Here is an 18,817-nt window from a genome sequence, read left to right on the forward strand (position 1 = left end):
GAGTTCTTACTTTGATCGGTCATTGGTGCCCTCTTTGGGATGAAAAGACACTCATTCCCATCTCAAGACAAAAACGTCACAAAACTGTGTGACCCAGGTGAGTCTTTGTGACTCAAAGCTGGTCCTCACGGCTCAGGCAACGCACAGTAGGTCTCCAACCCTGCTCTCTCTGGAGAACGCTCTTCAGTTCTGGGTGCTGCACTGACATTTTGAATGTCTGGTTTTATATTCTTCTGACAAAGACCAAGATAGGGCTGAAAACCTTCTGTGGGTTTCCCTGGGCCCTGACTGTTGAGGGCCAGCTGTGGAAGCCTCTAATTTTCTATGGGGCAGAACCTTCAGGTTGGGACCCTGTGTCCCCCAGCTGTGGAAGCCTCTAATGTTCTGTGGGGCAGAACCTTCAGGTTGGGACCCTGTGTCCCCCAGGATGAGCCACATGGAGTCATGACACCAGCTACCTGGGTTCATATCACCTTCTTTATTTGTAAGTGAGAATCCTCCTCCCCATTGAGACCTAAGCCTCGCCAGTGGCCCTGGTGGCATATGGTGTCATCCATCTGCACACAAGGACAGTAAGGTAGGCAACACTGTTCCTAACAGCTATATCTTCACGGTCCAGCAGGAAATCTTTTTTGCTGGCAACCCTTCTCGGTAGTCCAACTTGAGCTCTCTGGGGTGGAAGACAACAGAAACCATAAATAGGTGGTCAACAAATCTCAGGTGAGATGAAAGAGATGGGAGACAGCTGTAGACAGGAACATGGAGTTAGGGAATCTCTGAGTCCCTCAGAATTCCCTCTGACATAGGTCAGGAAGGTCCAGTTGCCCAAAGGATTATTCAAGGAACTTAGCATGTGAGGTCTTTTGGACGCAGGACTTTGGAAGTTGGGGAAGGAACAAGGAGAGCCTGTGTTTTTCTGTGAGTTCAAGCTAAATCACCCTTTCATCTGTTTTTAATTCCCAAGCAAGGGGACAAGAGCAGGGTTCTGTAGATCCCAGCTCTCACCCTCCTAATCCCTACTCACCACAGCCAGACTCAGTGGGCTGGCTGTACACTTACCTGGTAGCTGGGTATTCTGTTCCCGGAACTCTAAGTGTCCGTGTGGTGTTATCTGGTCCAACTGGTGGGTCCCAAGTGATATCCTGGTAAAACTGACCTGGATTAAAGGTCAGGTCAGTGAGGGATAAAGACAGTGAGGGAGGTGGGCGGAGTGAGAGGCACCTGTCTGTGCACAGTCACAGGCGGTTTCTAAGGGAAAGCGGAGTACCGAGTTGTCCAATGGTGCGGTTGGAGAAGCGCTCAGCGTGCGACACAAGAAGCGCCAGTCTCTTCTGAGGGTCACTTATGCGCATGACACCAATCGTCACTCTGTCTGGGCCGCTGAGCTCCAGTAATCCCTTCTCGTCCATGACTATCAACAAGCTGCAGAGAAACCCCAAAGCCTGAGCAGGAAGGCAAAGACACCTGTGTGGAGTCTCAAGGTGGTGCAGAGATGGTGGCAGGGGTGGGGGATTCTCCTCTTGGCCAGGAAGTCACTGCGTGGCCTTAGGCAGAGAATCCCTAGGTCTTCTAAGCTCAGTTTTCTCAAGGGCAGAACAGCACCAACGTGAGCTGAACGATGTCGATTTCCCCACGCTGTTTATAAAAGAGAATTGCAATTCCTTCCTCTGGTTTTAAATTGGTTTCTTATGAATGAATTTTATATGCTTTTATTGGGGGTGATGGATAACAGTCATTGTTAGTTTGATTGAACTGAGAAGCACCTGGACTGTTAGTAAAATTCATCTCTGGATGCGTCTGTAGGGATATTTCTGGATGTTAAACGAAGGGGGAAAGACCCCACCTGAACATGGGCAACACTACCCCACCAAATGGGGCGTGGACAGAATAAAAGGGAGAAAATTCTTTCTTGCAGGCATTCTCTGCCCTGGGCTGTCACACAGTGAGCTGCTCTGCTCTGCCAAAATGGACTGAAACCTCTGACGTGGGCGGAGTAAATCCTCCCTCCCTTAAGATGTTTCCTTGGGGTTTCTGCTCACAGTAGCAAGAGAGTCTCATACAATTGCCCTGAACTCTATTTTACAGCTGGTGCCATGGTTTTAGGTGACTAATGTTTTTTTTTTTGGGGGGGGGGAGACTCCCTGAAAATCCTGACTACAACCATTTAGAAATAAACCTAGAAAAACTATAAAACATGCAACAGATATTTCTGCTCAAACATAAAACAAAAAAATCATCCTTACTGACTTGAGTACAGCACTCATGCAGGAATATATATTACCTTGAAAAGTTTATGTATTTTCAGAGCAAGGGCACCAGGTATCAAGGAAAATGGGTGACCTGTTGATCTAGCTTCTCAAAGGGTTGCAATTTCCTCACAGTTCTGCATTCAGAACAGCTTCAAGACTGCTGGCTGAGATGATCCAGCCTTGCAAACTACTCTAGCTAAGATTTAATCACTAGCCTGAATTTTCTCAATGTCCCCCAAAGAGTCCAATGCCCCCCAAAATATGAAGTAGTCTAGAGACTGACACCCACATTCCCAAAAGATGGGTTATGGGGTGTTTATTTTCATTTAAGGAGAGGGTGGTTACAAATTGTTATTTGTCTTAGTTAAAAAAAAAAAGACTAAACAAAAGAGTTAAATTCAAAAATCTCTTTCTAAAGGAAAAAAGGGAATATGATAGATGAATGATAGGAAAAAAGGGTAGATTACTGAATCCACTTTAATCTAAAAAAAACAACTATTAACTTATTAATCTCCAAGTATTTTACAGTGGTGTGGATTTTAGTTTATTGATACAAACTTAAAGTTATTTTTGCTATACTATATGTATGTTTCTACTCTTGTCTGGGGTATTGTGCTTATGCAACTCATTAAAAAATGTAATGTATAATAAAATACAAATTAACAGTCATCTACAACAGTCAAACTTATAGTCATGTTAGGTATGTTTTCAAGGTTATAAACAGATATATTTAGATAGATAGATGGTCTTCAAACACTTCAAAGACCTACAGAATATGGAAAAAAAAAAACACCTTAACCTAAGGTTTTTCACAACAGTGAGACACATCTGCTCCTGGCAGCACTGATCTACTTCAGAGAAGATGATGGGCATCAAAGAAACTTCATATGGAGTGTGATTTCTTTATGGCAAAAGCTAGCCATGTGGGCAGAGAAGCTGCCCTTGTCTCGATTGCTGATAGTATGCTGTCCAAATTGGACAAACAGAATACAAAAGAAAATAATGCTGAACTTTGCCAAGACAAGGTGGGTCAGTCCTTCTTTGATTCACAGAAAAGTCTGTCAATGTACTAGACCTGTAGGCCAAAGTTGAATGTTCCAACATCACAGAAGAATCTAGGGTGACTGTCCAGGCAGCCAGGTGCTCCTGTCATTAGGTAACATTTCACCCTTCTGGGGTCTTTGATAAAGGTGAAGAGTAGATAGTCATAGTTAAAGTTTACTTTAGTTATGATAAAAGGTAAATTAGATATAAAACTTTAGACTCACAAATATAAAATAGATAATAGAATATTTTCTCTAATTTTGCCAAATATAAATGGACTAGATACTGAATTGTAATTCTTATTTGATAACTGTTTTCGTTGTATATAATTTTACTATGTTAAATTTAAAATCTTACTTTTTAATTACACAAAAAGGGGAAATGTGGGATATTCCTTTACACTGTATGAGTGTGTATTGTTGTGACTGATTTAATAACATAGCTGACTGGCCAATAGCTGGATAGTTAGAGGTTGGTGGGAGAGTCAGACAGAGAATTATGGAAAGAAGAAAGGCAGAGTTAGGAGAGATGCCAGAGATACAAAAGGAACAAGGAATGCTGGCAGACAGGTAAAGCAATGAGCCATTCAGCAATACATAGATTAATAGAAATGCTTAATTTAAGTTGTAAGAGATATTTAGTAATAAGCCTGAGCTATTGGTCGAGCATTTGTAATTAATATAAGCCTCAGTGTGTTTATTTGGAAGCTGCTGGCAAGACAGAAACTTGCATCCACACCTTATGACATTGGAAGGACTTCAGATGAGCACACTGGATTTTCTGTGTGTATGCTTATTTGGCAAATGTGAACAAGGCCCTGCTAAAGTTTTGGTAAGATGAAAATGGACAAGACTTTTTGCATGGAAAAAGATAGGCTATGGGATAGGCTGGAAACTCAGAGGACATACTGCAGAAGGTCTTCAGCCTCCTGTGACTTACCGAGCTAAAGAGCTGGCCTCAAAAGCCTACAGTGGCATAATGACGCTTCCCAGAATCATCTGCCTCCATTTCCCACTAGCTTCCCAACATGTGATATCAGCTAAACTGCTCTCTCCTTGCTAAATCTTCAAACAGGTTGATGATTAATTTTAATTGCCAATTTGATAGGACTGTGAAATACTTAGGAGATTACAAGAGAATAACTTTGATTGTGTCTATACAGGCATTTCCAGAGACCATTGGCATGTTAGATAACAACTCGGCAGGAAAGGCCACCCTGAACATAAGTAGCAGCATGCATTAGGGTAGGGACCCAGATGGCACAAGAAGCAGAAAAAAAGTCTACTAGGCAGGCATGTGCTCCTTCTCTCTCTGCCTCATCGTGCCCAGAAACGACAGGACCACGTGACCACTGACTGACAACTCTGAGCCAAAACCATCCCTTTTCCCTTGTTCCTCCCAGGTGCATGTTACAGCAATGAGAATTCCCACACACTGCAGTGAGAGGAGCATCTACAAGCCCTGGCACCGGACCTTGGGTGTCTCATGAATGTCATCGTGAGCTCACCACTCAGAATCTGGAAAAGCCTGGTGGTTAGTAAGGAAACAAAAACTTGAAGGGCCATGTGGTGTATGCATACAGAATGGCCTACAAAGCTAGCTCCAAACCACACCGCCTTTACATGGGCTAGTGACCTGGGTTAATGAGGAGGTCCAGGTTCCAGGACAATGTTCCAGAGCCACAAGACATTGGGGGATTTACCCCTGTCCTGCCCAGAGTGCTGCCACTACAGGGGACTCCTAACCAACCTCTGGCCACTGTCATCACTAGCATCACAGTTCATACAGCCTGAGAGGCCACACACACCTAGGACCTCACCCTGGGCCTTACCTGCGTAAGTTGGAGAACAGTGTCCGCTTCCATTTGTACTGGGAGCTTTTCTGGTCCCGAGTCACCACCACGTATTCAGGGCTTGCACGAACAAACAGGCGAGACTCCTGGATGCGCACTTCGATCCTTGAGAACCCGTCTTTCTCATACACACCTCTTACCCAAAGCCCTAAGGAGGCCAGACCAGAGAGTTCAAAGGCAATTCTGGGCAATGTCCTGACCCAGGCTCTCCCTGACTATGTCCTCCTGGAACTGGATCCCCAGAAGGGTCACTCTCTACACACTTCCACTTCAGGTCGGCTTCTTCTCCTTTGGTTTTTTTGTTTTGTTTTGTTTTGGTTTGGTTTTTCGAGACAGGGTTTCTCTGTGGCTTTGGAGCCTGTCCTGGAACTAGCTCTTGTACACCAGGCTGGTCTCGAACTCACAGAGATCCGCCTGCCTCTGCCTCCCGAGTGCTGGGATTAAAGGCGTGCGCCACCATCGCCCGGCTACAAAATGTGTAGCCCAGGCTGGCCTCTAACTTGTGATCCTCCTGCCTCTGCCTCCTTCAGCAAATCCTACCAGCATACGCCACCACAACTGGCTTGTTTTGTTTTTTGAGACAAGATCTCACCTAGTAGCCCAGGCTGGCCTAGAAACTCATTATGTAGACCAGGCTGTCATCAGACTCCCAGAGATCATCCTGCCTCTGTCATTACTTGGGATTAAAGTTGTGTGCCATCATGCCTGGCTCAGGTCTAGTTCTTATGATTTCCACACTCAAGACTTGGTTTTCTGTGAATTTGGACCTCAAATCATGTTGATGGGCACCTTGTTAGATTTTGATAATAGGAAGGTGTGTCTTGCTTCAAGTATTGAAGCATTCATCAGTCTCCAGCCGTGTGTCCACCGCTTGCCACACGGCTGGGGCTGGGAGTAAGGGGAAAAGTGCCTTCCTCAGGGACCAGACAGGTACAGTGAGCCTGAGGGATAAAGCAAGAGACCACGTGGTTCTCAGAGGAATGAAGGGGTTTTGGCTGCCCCAGAGTGTGCTGTAGCTCAGCACAAACACTGCTGACTGCTGTACACCCTGTGTTTGCCTGGACACTTCAGCTTGTGCAGTGAGGTCACCCCAGCATTGGTGAGTGGGAGTGGCTAGCATTCTTTTTCAACCATTCCCTTCTCCATACCGCCAGAGGCCCGTGGAGTCACAGGGTGCCTGTGTCCCTCGGCTCTGTCTCCTCTACCTGGGACACCCCTACCCTTTTCTGGGCTCATCTTGACTGTACAGATCCTAGACTCTAGGCAACTTTAGCTTCCTCTCAGCTCTGAAAACTGACCCATGTGTGTGCAGACCCTGAGGAGTTCCCGTGAAAGCTTGTAGGTGGCCATGGGAGGGAAGGCCTTTTTCGGTGCACAGGGCTTTTACCCATGATGGGGATGTTGCTGTGCTTAGGGGTAAGTCATGGTGCGGGAGAATTGTCTGTATTCTGTCAATTACGTTTTAAATAAACATTGATTGGCCGATAGCCAGCCAGGAAGTATAGGCAGGAAAACCAGACAGGAAGTAGAGGTGGGGCAATGAGAACAGGAGTATTCTGGGAAGAAGGAAGCTCTCTCGCAGTCCTGCCCAGACACTGAAGAAGCAGGATGTGACCTGCCCCGCCAAAAAAGGTACCGAGCCATATGGCTAACATAGATAAGAATAATGGGTTAATATAAGTTATAAGAGCTAATATGAAGCCTAAGCTAATGGGCCAATCAGTTTATAACTTATGGAGACTTCTGTGTGATTTTCTTTGGGATGTGCCGGCTGTGGGAACTGGGCAGGGCAGAAACCCCAACAAGCAGACCCACATGTTACAAAGTCATATGAGTGGGGTCTGGGTTTCTCGGTGGATTTCTGGGATGCATCTCTTACCCTGATCTGGGTCTTCAAACAGATTGATGGGCACGTGAAAACGTAAGATGTCCACACATAGCTGGCCCACACTGGATCCAGGAAGCGGCAAGACGACAGCAGGAGCTAAAATAGGCATCACAGAGTTCCTGGGCCAGGAAGAGTCAAGGGGGCCAAAGGTGGGCTGGAGCTGGCAGGGGTAATTACCTGGGTGTGTGGGTTCAGCTGGTGTGGCACTCTCTAAAAGAAAAAGAAAAGCTCTGGGTTCAGGTAGTCTCTTTTTGGGGAATAGGGCATTGTGGACCGAGTAGTGGGTGACTGTGACTGGGGCTCTCTCTTTTCACTCTGACATGTAGAATACCATGTGACAGGTTATAGAGACCCAGGGCTCCCTCTTTCCCCCAGGACTCCCCCTTTCCAATATCTTCTAGAGCTACCGAGGGAATTCTGGCTCGGGTATCTTTATATTTTCGTTTATTTCTGGTGCTAGAAAGCAAATTCAGGGACCTGTGCACTCCAGGCAAGCGGCCTATTATCAAGCTCCATCCCTAGCCCCAGTACCTGCATCTTTTTTCTTCGTGCTTTGTGCCACAGCTTGACTTAAAACCACGGGATCTCTTGTTGCCGAGATGACTGAGGGCACAGAAACATCCGCTAACAAAAATGGAGAGCCAATCAGGACACGAGGCCTACTGCACCTGCCTGGCCCCTGTCCCTGTCCTTACTGCCCATCAAGCTCAGGCCTAGAGGGCAGGAGAGATGTCAAGGAGATAGGCCCTGACTGAGTCTGAGTTCACATTGGGAATGGGAAGAAGTACAAGGGACCATAGTTGACTTTGGAGATGGGGAAGACTTCCCTTTCTGCCATGGGGAGTGGATCTTCACTGTAAACAAGGTCTTGCTCTGGGGAGGCCTGGTGTCCATTAACTGGTGGAGGAAGAAGTGCCTCAGGAAGGAAAGGATTGGCCATGGCGCCCAAAGAGTCTGTACTGAGTCCTCCTATGACCCAGGACTCACAGAAGAGAGTACTCCGCCAGGCTTGTGGGCTGGCAATCAAGGGGCAGTGAGGAGCCAGGGCAGCACATGCCTGACCCACAATGCTGAGGATCAGGCCAAGAGTAGGCTGGTTGAGGGCTGGAAAAGTGAGGGTAGCCACAGGAAATGAGGTGCTCATCCCAGCCCCTGGGTCCTGGCTCTGCTTTAGATCAGGGTCTAGCTGGCCCAGCCACCTGTTTTCTCTGCAGCTGTCCTTGCCTAGCTTGTGCTTGGTGCCCTCCCTCCCTCTACGGGTCAGAGTCAAGTTATAAGGAAAAGAAAAGCCACTGTGGGTCAGAAAGGAAGGGGGCTCACGGAAGGGTGGCAGGTCCGGTCTCTTGAAATGATGCACCCTGAAATTATCGCTATGAAAGCGAATAGAAACATGAGGATCACCAGGGGGTCCCTGAAGTCCAGGAAAAGCATTTTGTCTGAATATAGAGGCAGCAACACTCAGTATGGGATCCGTGTGGAGCGTAGTTCCTAGATTAAAAACACCAACATGAGTATTGTTCTCACAGGCAATGTCCTGGCTCCCCACAGTCAGGAAGGGGGCCCTTATGCCAGGAGCAGGATGTAGAGAGGGTACATAGCCCCTGTTTTCCTTGCTGGAGAGCCTCCCCTAGGCAGGAGACAACCACTGGTGGGGTTTTCCCTCTGAAAGGGCAATCTTTCCCTGAGCTGTGCCCCTTAAATTACCCTGATTACTAAATCCCCTTCTCTGGACCAAGTAAGACTCTAGATGGCCAACTTTAATTAAACACTAATCTTTAGTGGCAGGCCTGTTACCAGCCACATGAGCCAGGCTTAGCACTTCCTTTCACAGGCAAGTGCAGAGCCCAGTCTATCTCCTGCCACAACTCTGCCAATCTCTCCTCTCCATCCCTTCCCCCACCGTCACCTTTTCGTTTGGGCAGTGGAGGTCTTCTGGCGTGAGTCTTGAGAAAATGGCCTTGACCTGGAAGACAATGAGAACTGTGTTTACTCCTTGGAGTCAACCCTATGGGGCTCCATCCAGATGGGGACTGTGTACCTAGAGTCAGGTCAAGCCCTAAGGAGTGGCCAGCATTTGAGTGAACTAGTGACTAAGTAGACCCGTGAGTTTGGTCAGACAGCACCAGCTCTTGGGAGCAGGGCAGACTGTGGCCTCCAGCATACTGGTAGGCTATATGTAGGCTGGCTTTGGAGTCATCAGGCCCTTACCTCCTAAGAAGGCATCTCTTGGTCCATTATCTATACAAAGAAAAAGAAAAGGAGAGGGAGGTATTATGGGGTGGTTTTGCCAATTCAAAGTGCTTATGTTTAAACTTGCTTCCCCAGCTCCAGACTATGGATGCAAGCAGTGAATTTAGGGAGCTGCAAGACCTGTTCTCAGTTTCCTTCTTGGTGAACTGAGATGGGTCTCCCTGTGTCTCTGGGAGTCTGTGGATGGCAGGGGCTTAGTCGGCAGACTGATGGTGCCAAGACCCAAGCCCACACTCACCAGCATCCGCAGGCTTCCCAGCAGCTTGAAATTGTTCTTGGCCTTCAGGTTTGGTGACCACCATATATGTAAGGGGGGTGACAAAATTGTATTTGAGTGACAGATTCAGAGCTTGGGACTCAAGCTTCTTTAACTCAGCGCCTGATGCTGAAATCCTGTGGATTAAAGACATGAGAGCTCAGGTGGTCCCTGGTATCATATGGGCAGTCTCCTCTCACTAGCCCCTTCTTGCGAGTCCCCTTAGGAGGGTGTAGAGTTCGGATATAACACTTCATTCCATACCTGTGCCACCACTGAAAGACTTACTGATGTCATGTGAAGCCCACAGCAGTGACTTACAAGGGTCAGGGTCACTCACATCTGCTCAAGCTGCTGGTTTATGGTGAGAAATGCCCAGAGTCTCTCCATGAAGTTGTGATAGATGTACTTGGGGCTCCGGAACTCCTCCTCCCCCTTTGGGGCTATGCTGGCCTCCATTCGGAAGGTGATGTTCTGCTTATGCTGGAAAGAGGTACCAGCCAAGGTGAGAGAGGGAGGGCCTGATGCCCACAGCTGACCAGCATTCAGAGTTCTTCGTTAGAACCCTGACTGGGATGGGGGCAGGTCAGGGCAACTATGTGGGCTTCATTCCTTTTGAGTATGGGGAGGGGTAGGGAGGGAGTTCAGGAGTATGAGGGTCTCCCACAGACCCTCCAAGACAAGAGGGAGGTGGGGAGAAGTGTTAGCAGTCCATGCATAGCAAGACAGCTGTGTAGCCTGGAGTTTGGTCATCTGACCTTTTATAAGAAGGGAGGCAACTTCCAGGCCAGTGCAGAAGGAAGGTGTCTCAGATACAACGTGGAGCAGAAAGGGTTCCCCTCCCCCAAACATGGAGAAAGGAAAGGAAAGAGAAGGAAGGACCCCAGTAGTTAGCAATAAAGATGAGACGAGAGCGTCAGAGCGCCAACAAGCCTGTCTGCTCCATATCACCCCTCGGCTGGGGCTGGCCCTGGGGGCAATGGCAGGACACTGTGCACCTCTCTGTGGTCTGGCTGCTTTCTTCCCAGGGGAAAGGCAGTCATGGGCTTAGTTTGGCCCAGCTGGCAGCCTAGGCGATGGGGCTGAGAGCACAGGTGTGCCAAGCCTCTCCCTCAGGTTAGCTAAGAGACCCTGCACAACTTTCTGCCCATCCTGCTGGCACAGGTCTCTTCCTGGCTCTTACCTAGGGTCTGTCTTGCCAGAGTTTTGGTGTATGAGGGTCACAGACATGAGGTTTTTCTCTATCTACACAGTAAAGTTACTACTTATTTGATGTTTTTCCTTAAATTAATTTTGAATAGACTATTAGACTAATGTTTTCTTGGGCTTATCCAAGAACTGAGTGTATTGGCACAAGCCTGTGATTCTAGCTCCTTGGGAGGTGGGAGGATTAAAAATTCAAGGCCTGCCTGGGCTACAGAGGAAGTTCAAGGCCATCTTGGTCTTGTCTCAAAATAAAAAGTAAAAAGAGGACTGGGGTTATAGTTTGGTGGTAGAGTATTTCCTTAGGGCTCTAGATTGAATCCCCAATACTAAAGAAGAAGAAGAGAGTGAACAGATCCATCCTTATGTTTGAAGTCTGAGTTATGTTCGTGTTTACACGGGGCTGGTAGGCATGTGAGGTGGTCACATTTGTAATCGGGGGAAACTGAGGCACAAGAGCTTTAAGGAATTTTCCCACTTCTCACCTCTGAGAGGTGACGGAGCTTGGTCTAAAGACAGGTTGCTTGGCCACACAGCCTTCAGGAACATTCCTACACTTGACTGTGTCTGAGATGAGGCCCTGAGCCCTCCATCCCCACGGTCATTCTCTGCAGGCAAGGTGCCCTGCTGGCATATGTGCCCAACAACTCTTCTTCACTTCTGGGTCCCGCCCCCTCTTACTTATCATTCATCTCAGCAGAACTTCTGCTGAATTCCTGGGCACGTACTGTTGGGAACATTCCAGGCGGTCACTCTACTTCTGTACAAGTTGTCTGTCTCTGAAGGGTATGTAAGGTTGGCCTTATTTGCCACTTCATCCTTCAGCCTAACGGCTCTGTGCTGTGGGAGGTCCTTCTGTCTATGTGTTGCTTTTCTTAGTTAATGAATAAAGAAACTGCCTTGGCCTGTGATAGGGCAGAACTTAGGTAGGCGGGGAAAACTGGACTGAATGCTGGGAGAAGGAAGGCGGAGAGAGAGATGCCACGAAGCCGCCAGAGACAGACGCCAGTTGGAACTTTAGTTGGTAAGAAATGGGTTAAATTAATATGTAAGAGTTAGCCAGTATGAAGTTAGAGCTAATGGGCCAAGCAGTGATTTAATTAATACAGCATCTGTGTGATTATTTGGGGGCTAGCAGCGGGAATGAAACTAGCGGCCTCCTCCTACAGCTGTTTTATCTGTGACATCACAGGCTGACCCTCCTACACCCAGAGGCAGGGAAGTCCAAGCAAGGTTGGGACTCTATGAGGTGTCCCAGAAGCAGAGGAGAGCAGCATACATTGTCTGTCCTGCCTGGACCTTGGTCTGCTCACCTATGAAATGGAATAGCTCTCGTTGTCCTACCCACACCCTCAAAGGTCCAGTATGAGGACAGAGGGACGTTGAGAAGGAACACCTGCGATCATCACATACTCACAGAAGAGTAAGGTGGCAGGGGGGCAGACTGAGTGATCAGTTCCCCTATGTGCCATGTTCTCTCATGAGCATCATGACATTGTTTATTGGATTTCTACCATGAACCGACCGACGCAGCTGGGGCTGGTGTCCTTCAGGAAAACCTGAAGAGAAGGGTCCTTGAGAGTCACTCAGGACCAATCAGCTGGAACTTGGTATGACTGGGACTTGAGCCCAGTGCCTCTGGCTGTGAATGACGTGGCTGCCCAGACAGCCCCACTGCCCCTTGGTTCTGGGATGTTCAATCATACTCACTGTCTGCCCGTTGATTTTGGCTGTGAGGACATCAGGACCCTGGGCCTGGAGCTTCCCAGCTACTACCATCTCTGAGCCCTTAAAGTGGTATCGAAAGTTGTCCTGCGTGACCGCCTCCACAGCGTCACTGGGGTACTCAAAGCTCACTGCCAACAGCAATGGATTGGCTACTTCTTGGTAAAAGTCCTACAGAGTGGTAGGGGAATATGTCACAAAGGCATATTCTGCCTGGCCGTCTGTATCCCACGTCGGATCAAACTGGTACCTGGAGCTGCAGGGCGGAGTCTGAGTCCTCATAGATGCGCCGGGCCAGGCCACCATTGTCCTGTGCCAGCTTCTCCAGGAAAGGGTAGTGGACATTAAAACCAAAGCCCAAGCAGAAGAGGCTGTATCGGTTGTTTATGGCTTCCTGTATATTCCTCTGGATAGTTGTGGGATTGGTCTCCCCTAGACTCATGAAGTTGGGAAGAGGATGAGAAAAGAATCATTTGCTCAATGGATATTTCTAGAACTTCAAAGCCAAAGGGGTCTTGAGGATTCTCCTTCTCCCTGCCCCAGGTTTCACAGCCAGTCTGGAAGCAGTTCTAGCCTTGCTCCACATCTAGCACCTTGCTCCCAGAATGCCACAGTGTCCTCACCCTGAGTGGGTTCGCCGTCTGTGAGCAGGATGATAAGGGAGACACTGCCCAGGGGCAGTTGCTCTGCCCTGTTGCTGGCATCCAGGAGCTCCACAGCCGATAGCACTGCATCATTGATGTTGGTCCCTGAAGGGCACATGCTTAGGGTTGACCCCAGCTCGTGACCACGGGCACCCCCAAGTCTCCCGCCATGCAGGACACTCACATCCATCAGCTTCAATCTTGGACGCATAGCCTGTGGCCTCTTTCACGTTCTCTTCTGAGGCTTTCACCAGTGACGGCCTCCATTGGGTTTCTTTCCCATTGAACACAATGAGGTTGAACTGGTCTTTGGGGCTGAGGTCATTCAAGATCTTGATTAGGGCTTCTCGAGTCTAATGGGGCAGGAGAGAAGACAAGGTAGGTGTCTCAGAGGTGCTCCCTAAGGGCATGTGATCCATGGGCTAGTTTCCTGGTATCTTGGATAGGCTCATAGTTTATGCTTTGGACCAGACTTGACCCCAGGAAACCCCCACCCATGGTACCATAAAAGGTTAGGCTGATGATGATCTCATGGTCCAGGAAACCTACCTGCTGGATTTTCCTGCCTAACATAGATCCACTTTTATCAATGACAAAGATCACATTCTTGGGCATTGTAGGAAGGTCCTCAGGGGCAAAGTGGTGCACAAAATAGCCGTTCTCAATCTGTGAGCAGAGTGAGTCCACACTCAGGTAATCAGAACTTCAGCCCGGCCCAGTTTCTCTTAGCCCCCTTCATCCCAAATCCCTGGTTTCTATGTTCCCTTTTCATGACCGCTCTCCATCTCAGCTCCGTAGCTCCCCTAAATCCTCACTATTTCCCACAACTCAGCCCCTTGCTAACAGAAGACTTCCATATTTATGTATAATCTACAACTCTCTCCATAACTTTTTCCGCTTTAGTATCTGAAGTAGCTAATACTAAAAGACACAGTGAACCAAATGTCCACCAAGAGGGGATGCTGGGAAAACAAGGAGTAAGGGGAAGCACGAATGATGAGCACAGCTGCCGGACTCACACATCAGACTGAGCTAAGGGCCTCTGGACAGCAATGCAAAGAGGTAACCCCACAAAGCAGTGCTTTTCTGCCTCCAGAAAGGGATTGGAATTCAGGACCACCACAACTGAACCACCTATTTTCTGTGTGACCCAGCCCCTAGTGCAGTGAGGAGCCATCATTTTCCTCTTCTAAAACATCCATGCTTAGTTGTCTGAAGGCTTCACTGTCCTTGCCTGGAGTCTACCCACCTGGATGGAGCCCCCAGAGACAGACCGGTCCACATCATAGCGGACAATGAAGTTCCCGTCCAGGATTGTATCCTGGTCATTTTGAGAATTTTGTTGCTGGGAGAGTGTTGGCTTGAACCGGATATGTGCCTGGAGGAACAATCGAAGCTGATGTTGAAAGGAACAGTGAGGCCAACACCCCTTCTATGTGTACACTGGGGAGTTAGATTCCATGTGTGGCCATGGGTGAAAATTCTAGGGGAACGTTCATTCTGAGCCAAAGGTGGCTGCTTCCATTTGGTATGTGTGTGAGGGCATGCTCATGTATAAATTCCATTTCTGGGAACACACAAGTATCTGAGCTCAGTGCAATTCAGTTATCTCCTCCCATCAGTCCATATGTTTATGTTATGTTCCCCATAAACCCCAAGCTCCTAAAAGGACCCACTGATCATCTTTAAGTTTACTGTCCTGTCTTCTTGGCAGTGGCATGGACACAGATCTCAGAAGCCTTCCCAGCTCAGTGAACATCCAATCATTTTCTATGGAAATCTAGACCACAGTCAGCTGGATTAAAGACTGGCCCTGGGATGTCCTCACTTGGTGGTCATAGCGGGCTCACCTTGGTCTTATTCTGCGAGGTGGTAAGGGCGTCTGCCAGTTCCTGCGTCATGAAGGTGCTCTCTGTCTCCAGAAATCTGATACCCTGAGGCTCAAAGATGTGGATGTCGATCTGGAAGCAAGAGATGGGTCACCAGGGGATCCATGAGTAGTAAGCTGTGCTCCCAGGAAGCTAGGTGGCAAGGAGAAGCTGCCTTAGTTGAGAAGGGAAATCTAGGGGGGCTTCCTAAGGGAGCGGTGCCAGGTACCTGAAGGTGCTTGACCAGCTGCTGCGGCTTCACTTTGAGGAGTAGCTCGTATGTTCCCAGTCTCCGTCTGAGTAGTTCCTGGTATACCAGTTCGAAGGTAATCTTGGCTTTAGGAGCCACAGTGACTGATACTTCAAACTGCTCTGTCTGCCTCCCTGTAGTCCTGGGGGATAGGACAATAACAGCCCATTGGTCCAGGTAGGGATGGCTGCTGGAGGGAAAGAAGGCTCAGACAGTCTCTACCTGTATGCACCCTTCCCCATATGCTCACTTGACGAGGCCAGCGCTCTCTCCCCGGCCCACTGCTGCCTGGTACTGCTCCTGAGCTGCAGCCTTGTCTTGGACAGTCCCTGGGTAGGTCACGCCATCGATGACCCTGGACAGGGAAAAGAAGAGTTGAAAACTTTTTCTTAGAAGGGCCTTTCTAGAATTTGGTGAACCTTTTGGTGTGATTCCTGTCTTCATCTAAGGCCACTATCATTCATCATGCATGTACTGTGTAGAAGACCTCATGTATGACACTGGGAGATGCTTTCAGTAATCCCGAGACACACACAGTGTTAGTTCACACGGGTCTTCCTGCGGGAGCAGGGCAGGTTACAGAGGAGGCAGGACTGGGCTAAACTCAGCCCACATTCTGAGCTGCCCCATGAATCTTATGCATTGTTCTTCAGCTCCAGTCCATCAGAGCAGAACAACACAGTAATGAATTGTCCTTTACCCAGCCTTGACTCTACCTCCTGTGTGGCCAGGCTTGAGCAGGAGGGAGACACAGGATTGAAGGCTGTGATCCTATTCTCTGCAGCTTCTCCCTTAACCCTCCTGCTTAGGGTGGCTGTTGCAGGGAGCCTGGCATCTTTGGAAGCAGGTTTGGGGCACCTAGTGGTGGAGACAAGCTTCTAGTTGTCACCCTTTGAGGTCGAGAAGGAACTGTCAAAGCCATTTCTCTGCACAGAAAATGGCTGTTCCAGGGGTTCCTTATAGGATGAACAGGGACCAGAGAGAGGAGTGGGGTGAGAGGGTGGAAGTGTGCAGAGAGAGCTCTAACCAAGTGCACAGGACAGGCATCTTTCGCTCACTTCCCTGGTCAGGGCATAACTCTGGGTCAGAATGGGGACGGACGGGAAGCCTGGCTCCTTCTGCTGGATGGAGAGTTCACAGCTTCTCCAGATGCTCTGCCAGGGCTCCTGGCCAGGGCAGGGGACAGGGAAACCTGCCCCGCACTTCTCCATCTCATGCAGTGGAAAGATTTGGGGACCCACTGACTCAGGCTCAAGAGTCAGGAAACAGAAACTGTTCTGGAGTAGAAGTCGGTGGGGAGAAAGGGAAGAGCAGAGCGAGCCAATGGGAACCTAGCCCCACCCCTGCAGTTTTCCAGAAACACCCATGCTAGCCAGTGCTCTTGCTGGCCTCTACCCCTAAGCGCTTCCCCTACTGGGAGCAACCCCCCTTCAATGCTTGCCTCACAAACATGGATTTTCCCCAAGTTTAATAAACATTGCAAAACAGATCAGGATGGGGGTGTGAATGAAGTCAGAGGGCCTCCTGCCAGCTCAGAGTCCACAGAAACCCTGGCATCTCCTGAGGAAACAGTAGCCATGCCTGCCCTCTGCAGTGACAAAGAGGGACCCCAGGAGTCAGGGCTAATATCTTCTCAGCTGGAATATGATTTCAGTGACTTTCTGAGTCTACCTCTGGCCTAGAGTTGCCTTGGGCTTGTACTCCTCAAAGGCAAAGACTCCAGATGCTGTAGTCCGTGCTCTACCACCTAGAAGTGCTTAGTGAGGAGGCCGGACCACGGGAGGGACAGACATACATCCTTGTTCCCTGTGAGGCGGACAGGGCAAGAGTGTCCCAAGTCACGTGTCTCAGGCTCAGAGGAGATGGAGTTGCAGGGCTGAGCTGCGGGTTGGAAGAAGCAGGAAGACACCTACATGGAGAAGTTGGTGATGAAGGCTTTCCTGGGTAGCTCTAATTGGAAGGTGGCTTCCTGAGCAGCGTCAGCTCTGTTGACCACCCGGCTGGTAACAACAGTGTGGGCAAACCGGGAGGACACCTGGGAGTCCACTGTGAGGCTGTAGATGTCGATGCCATTCTGGACAAGGGAGGGGAGAGAGCTGTGTTGTTTGACACCCCCAACTCTTGAAGGGAAGGCTCTGTTCCCAGACCAAACTCCACCCTTCCTCTAACACAGATACGGATTAGGCCCAGGGTGAATCCCATCAAATGGTTCACATGTGAACATTGTCTGAGCTCAGAGGCCGCTGTGGACCTCACTCCCCACAAGGCAGCACCATGGAGCAGACCTCCAGAGAGAGCCCCCATGGGAAGTAGCAAGCACATGGGGTGAGGGGCAGAAGACTGACAGGATCACACCTGGGCAGAGACAGAGGCCTGGAGTCAGGGACCTTGGGTCCAGGCTGAGCTCTGCCTGGTAAAAAAAAAAAAAAAAAAAAAAAAAAAAAAAAAAAAAAGGCAGTAAACAAGTTCTTTGATTTTGGAAATCCTGAGCTCTGTGAAAACAGGAGAACGCTCCTGCCCCACCCCTGTCAGACGGTCATGGGAGCTCTGAGAAATGGTAGAGGACCAGGTCTCTGAGGGGTGTCAATCCTCTTGGCCTGTTCTGCCTGCAGCGCCCCCTCTGCCCCAACCCCTCCACCACAGACACCTTTTGTGCTGAGGCTGGTAACCCCTTAAGAATATGTACACACACACACAGCCCTATGCTCCCCTGCCTGTTCAGACACTAATGCCCACCTGCCCAGTTTAACACAGAGGGCAGCATGCCTTGTTTATAGCTTAGATGTCAGCTCGGCCCAGGTGTGGCACTGAACGCTTCCTAGATATTACGAGGTTGATTTTCAACCAGCACAGCCCTGAGTCGGTTATATTATTACTTCCTTTCGGATGAAGAAACTGATAGACAGAACATATAAATAATTCCCAGAAGCCACTCATCTGGAACAGAAGAGCTGGGCTCATACAGCCACATCCTGACCTCCTTGGCTCTGCTGTCAGCCTCAAGGGGCCATCACCTAAGCAGGTCTCCATCTATAAAGTGGCAAGAAAGGGATCACTCCTTTTTTGAAGTGAAGGAGTCTGCAAGGATCTCTGGGCAGGGCCATCTCTTTGCATACACACTGACCTGCACACGCATACCCCAAGGCACTTCCCAGATGTGTTTGCTCATCCCCAGCTCCCACCACACACACACCCGTACACACACAGGCAATTATGGATACTGCTACCTTCCTGGCAGTGGTGGTCTGAAGCCCGACCAGCAGCGAGGGCAGGAGCAGTATGATGCCCCACATGTGGGCAGGGGCCGAGCTCTTCATTGGCCTTCAGTTGCCTGCCAGGCTGTTTCTGAACCTGAGAGCAGGTGGGTTATAAACTAGTAACTAGCTGGGTGTCCTGCCCCTACTGGTGCAAGTTCTGGGAAATGGGATTTCCAAGCCAAAAATCCCAGAGGCCTTAGATAAGGAGACAAATGACCTATGTCCAGTGAACTTGGATGACAGCAGGACACACCCTGAGGAAAGGCAGGCTCATGTTGGAGCTGGGTATTAGCTCCCCTTCTGCAGGGTCCACATTTCCAGGAATCAAAAC

At 49.1% G+C, this 18,817-nt stretch overlaps 1 protein-coding gene across 1 annotated transcript; it reads right to left on the reverse strand.

The window, feature by feature from the left end:
• Window positions 1-599: 599 nt before the first annotated feature.
• Window positions 600-18,546, reverse strand: Itih4 (inter-alpha-trypsin inhibitor heavy chain 4). Its single transcript, XM_057769987.1, has 23 exons — window positions 18,457-18,546; window positions 17,143-17,303; window positions 15,480-15,584; window positions 15,209-15,371; window positions 14,962-15,072; window positions 14,361-14,489; window positions 13,661-13,777; window positions 13,296-13,464; window positions 13,091-13,216; window positions 12,718-12,899; window positions 12,453-12,638; window positions 9,880-10,022; window positions 9,522-9,676; window positions 9,242-9,271; window positions 8,940-8,996; window positions 8,354-8,521; window positions 7,565-7,657; window positions 7,211-7,243; window positions 7,025-7,129; window positions 5,125-5,293; window positions 1,268-1,422; window positions 1,060-1,156; window positions 600-670 (listed from the first exon to the last, which is right to left on the reverse strand). The coding sequence occupies exons 1-23, from the start codon at window positions 18,544-18,546 to the stop codon at window positions 601-603; spliced, it is 2,814 nt and encodes a 937-aa protein (XP_057625970.1). The 3' UTR covers window position 600.
• Window positions 18,547-18,817: the final 271 nt, after the last annotated feature.

Source organism: Chionomys nivalis, chromosome 5 (genome assembly GCF_950005125.1).
Source record: "Chionomys nivalis chromosome 5, mChiNiv1.1, whole genome shotgun sequence".
Lineage (NCBI taxonomy): Eukaryota > Metazoa > Chordata > Mammalia > Rodentia > Cricetidae > Chionomys > Chionomys nivalis.